Consider the following 1,477-nt stretch of genomic DNA (forward strand, 5'->3'; position numbering starts at 1 on the left):
CGCGAGCTGGCTGCACAGCACCTGCTGCTGCTCCGGGGATGGAATGCTGCCAGGAGCTGGCTACAAGCAAAAAAAAAACCAGGGAAATTCAATCCATTCCCTCCAGCCCCAGCTGATGGACATGAGAGGGAATTGTTTATGAGCTGAGGGAACGGAGATCCAAGTGAATACGTGATCCTTGAAGGGCACACAAGGCCAATCTGCATCTCAGTCATTGTCAGGAAAGTTAAAACTTGGGAATTGTTGCCCTTGGAAGGTGGATGAATGGGAAAAGCATTCCTGACTGAAAGCTGACACAAGCAAAGGGAAATGATCACCTGAGAACAAGGAAGCAGCAGGTGACTGCACCATTTCACAACCCCACTGTGCTGCCAAAGAGGGTTTCAGTAAATCCCTGGGGTGTGGGGAGAGGATCTAAAACTTCCAGCCTTAATTGTGTTTGGGAATGAAAGAACATCCTCCTGTTACTCCTTTGTTAGGGGTTGAAAAGGTCCTTTTAAGACCAAATAGTTCCCACTGCCACCAAGAGCAGGGACATCTTTAAACTTCCATCTCTTATGTAGCAAATTATCAAAAATAAGGAAATATTCCCATTCTGGCCATCTTGGGAAAGTGACTTTTGCAGATATCAAACTGTACTTTCCAGGGATAAAATACCCTCAAGCCAAAAGTCTGTGGATAAAATACCCTCATCCAAAAGACTGTGGATAAAATACCCTCCTCCACAAACTGTGGAATAAGAAATGAATTAAAAGTTAAATTCCTGAACAGTCAAGGAATTAAACTTGGTTGACTCTGTGCAGAAACAGCCACAGAACACTGTTTAATAATGGAACATTTAAAGCTGTTCTTGGCATCTCAGTCAGCAGCAGAGCCAAACTTTGCTCCTGGATTCGAGATTATTTTAGGATTTTATAGAAACACAAATCCTTTACTTTATCAGCCAAATCCAGAATGGTTTTCCTGGAGCACAGGGCTGCTTTTTACAGCTGGGAAGAAACAACTGGGACGTGACAGGGAGGAGACAGCTCCAGGTGACTCCAGGAGCTGCACCACCAGCTTTTTTTGGGATGGGAGCAAAGGGGAATGGGCTCACCTGTGCTGTTTCCAGGATGGCATTCTCAAATTCTCTGTAAGCTTCCCACAGGGCCGTGCCCTTGGTCACGTGCAGCCCCACGGCCGTCAGAGCCCGCTCGAAGATGGACCGGACCCTCTCGATGCCTCCCTCCTGCCCAATGCCCCCTATGGAATACTGGGCATATTCCAGCCAAATTTCAGGACCTAAACAAGGTGAGGAGAACCAGGTGATTTGATGTTTTTCAAAAATAATAACAAGGAAATGTAGCTCTGCTTCTCCAAATGGCTGATGTGCTGCGCATAAATAGAAAAACATGTGGCGATGTTGTTTTTAATCCTAAAAAGTTAAAACATTTGGGAATTGTATTTATGCTGTTGGCTCAGCAGCAGCGGTACCGGT

The 1,477-nt window shown here is 45.6% G+C and overlaps 1 protein-coding gene across 1 annotated transcript in view; it reads right to left on the reverse strand.

Annotated features, from left to right (window-relative positions):
- The window catches only part of SART3 (spliceosome associated factor 3, U4/U6 recycling protein), a 14,366-nt gene that overhangs the window by 11,176 nt on the left and 1,713 nt on the right, over window positions 1-1,477 (reverse strand). Inside the window, exons 3-4 of the mRNA XM_031059449.1 lie at window positions 1,097-1,281; window positions 4-60 (exon numbers count right to left, since the gene is read on the reverse strand). Coding sequence (XP_030915309.1) covers window positions 4-60; window positions 1,097-1,281 — 242 coding nt within the window. The remainder of the gene's footprint in view (window positions 1-3; window positions 61-1,096; window positions 1,282-1,477) is intronic.

The sequence above is a fragment of the Geospiza fortis genome, unplaced genomic scaffold (genome assembly GCF_000277835.1).
Source record: "Geospiza fortis unplaced genomic scaffold, GeoFor_1.0 scaffold145, whole genome shotgun sequence".
In the NCBI taxonomy this organism is placed as follows: Eukaryota; Metazoa; Chordata; class Aves; order Passeriformes; family Thraupidae; genus Geospiza; species Geospiza fortis.